The following is a 1,943-nucleotide window of genomic DNA, read 5'->3' on the forward strand; positions in this document are numbered from 1 at the left end:
GTAACAATATGTCACACTTTGTTGCCGGTGTCTTAATTAATGATTGATAGCTTAACTTTAAAAGTACATGTTGTGGTTAACTTTTATTATTATTATTTTAGTACTAGAGACATAAATGTACAATGTACATGTGCATGTAGCTTTCACGATTTTAATTTTAAATGATGTGTACATGTACATGTGTGTCTAATTGACTAATTTTGTTGAATATACATGTAGAAGTAGCTATAATTAACGTTGTATGTAATCTTTTTATTATTAGCTAATTGATAGTCTAATGCAGCAGTATTTTTTGTGTGACAATAATAGTTACTTTTGAATTTGATTGCTATTAATAAAATTTTAAAAAATTGAACATATAATCTATCAACGTACAAGTTATTAATGTTATGACTCTGTTCCTCCACTTCTTGTTATTCTTTGAATACTTTCAAGTGCATCAATAGCCTCCAGTGAACTCTCACATACACTATCAAACTTATCCTGCAACTAATAACAACAATACAATCAGTACAGTCAAACCTGTCTAAAACGGTCACCTTGGGACATGCATTTAGTGGCTGTCTTATGCAGGTGGCCTTTTTATAGAAATGCCTTTAAATACAGTTTAAATTATTTTGTACACATTTACTGGCCATAGAAACTATATAACAAGACTTAAAGAACTTTTAGGTACCCCTAAAGACCTAAACTGAGTGGTATATAGTATTATTTCGAAGGTATTATTTGAGATAACAATTTAACAAAAATTAATCATTATTAATGATGTAAAAATTAATTCAAAATGGGCGTGGTACAATAGGCGTGGCTATCTGGCCGCCTGTACACAGTGGTAGTCTTTATCAGTCTTGATGGAGATTAATTCTGTCGGTGACCGTTAACCATCTTACAGAGAGACCGCTGGGACAGGTAAGTTTAGTATTACAGTCATTGTCCAAAAAATTGGGACATTAAATAGTGACCGTTTTAAAGTAGCTGGCTGTTTTAAGCAGTGACCGTTTAGACAGGTTTGACTGTAAAAGTATCACAGATAGCACAAGATTATTATTGTACATGTACACCGAGGTAAAGGTTTCTACAGATCTAAGGCTGCATTTACACTACTCCACTCTACTGAATCTGAATAGTTTTTGCTATCACTGGTTTTAGGTGTTTACACTAATCCACCAGCTGCGTTTTATCATTCGTTTACAGAATAAGTATGCGTTTTCATGTGTTCTAGTGTAAACGAAAGCTGTATCCGTGACAAAAAGTCTGTGTTTCCAATGAAACCAGAGTAGTGTAAACGCAGCCTAATTGTAAGTCTACTATTACATGTATCTACGCACATTTTATTTTTCTGTTTTTAAATATACCCTGCCATATATATATATACCCTATAAATCTGTTCCAGTGTTCCTGTAAAATTTTGATAAATTCTATAAAAAAAACTTTTACCTTGTGTACATTTATAAATCTATAGCACCTACTTGTTTCAACAGGTTCCCTCCTTCTCTTCTAATTCTCTTAGTTTCTTTATTATTATTTGCTGACTCATCAGTTCTTATCACGTATCTTGACTCTAGCATGTCTGCTAGGTTTGTTTCTATGGTAACCTCATGAGTCTTCACATCAGTCAGTACAGTTTGTATTAGTTCTTCTTTTCTACTCACAGCTGCTCTGTCATCATAAACCTCTTGAACTGGCTCCATTGTAGAAAAGAAACACCATATTAAATGGAATGATCAATGAGACAGTGTTAATTGGTGGATCAGTGATCATTGCATTTAATGGTGTTCCTTTTCTCAATGTGAGCATACAGTGTACTATACATATACATGTACATTATGGTACAGTATTAATGTATGCATTTAAAATCTCATTGTGTGGTAATGATGAATTCTGATGCTACACAATGTGCAATGTGTTCTATACATTATGATTTAATGTACTGTACATTTATA

At 32.7% G+C, this 1,943-nt stretch overlaps 1 protein-coding gene and 1 long non-coding RNA gene across 3 annotated transcripts in view; one reads left to right on the top strand and one right to left on the bottom strand.

Moving 5' to 3' along the window:
• Positions 1-385: 385 nt before the first annotated feature.
• Positions 386-1,943, bottom strand: part of LOC100640124 (X-ray radiation resistance-associated protein 1-like) — a 14,969-nt gene continuing 13,411 nt past the window's right edge. The window contains exons 15-16 of the mRNA XM_011406927.2: positions 1,470-1,685; positions 386-489 (exon numbers count right to left, since the gene is read on the bottom strand). Of these exons, the coding sequence (XP_011405229.2) occupies positions 388-489; positions 1,470-1,685 (318 nt within the window). The 3' untranslated portion in view covers positions 386-387. The remainder of the gene's footprint in view (positions 490-1,469; positions 1,686-1,943) is intronic.
• Positions 517-1,943, top strand: part of LOC109583545 (uncharacterized) — a 3,856-nt gene continuing 2,429 nt past the window's right edge. For both annotated transcript variants that reach the window (XR_002185575.1, XR_002185574.1), the window contains exon 1: positions 517-909. This is a non-coding gene — a long non-coding RNA (uncharacterized LOC109583545). The remainder of the gene's footprint in view (positions 910-1,943) is intronic.

Source organism: Amphimedon queenslandica, unplaced genomic scaffold (assembly GCF_000090795.2).
Source record: "Amphimedon queenslandica unplaced genomic scaffold, v1.1 AMPQUscaffold_13298, whole genome shotgun sequence".
NCBI lineage: Eukaryota > Metazoa > Porifera > Demospongiae > Haplosclerida > Niphatidae > Amphimedon > Amphimedon queenslandica.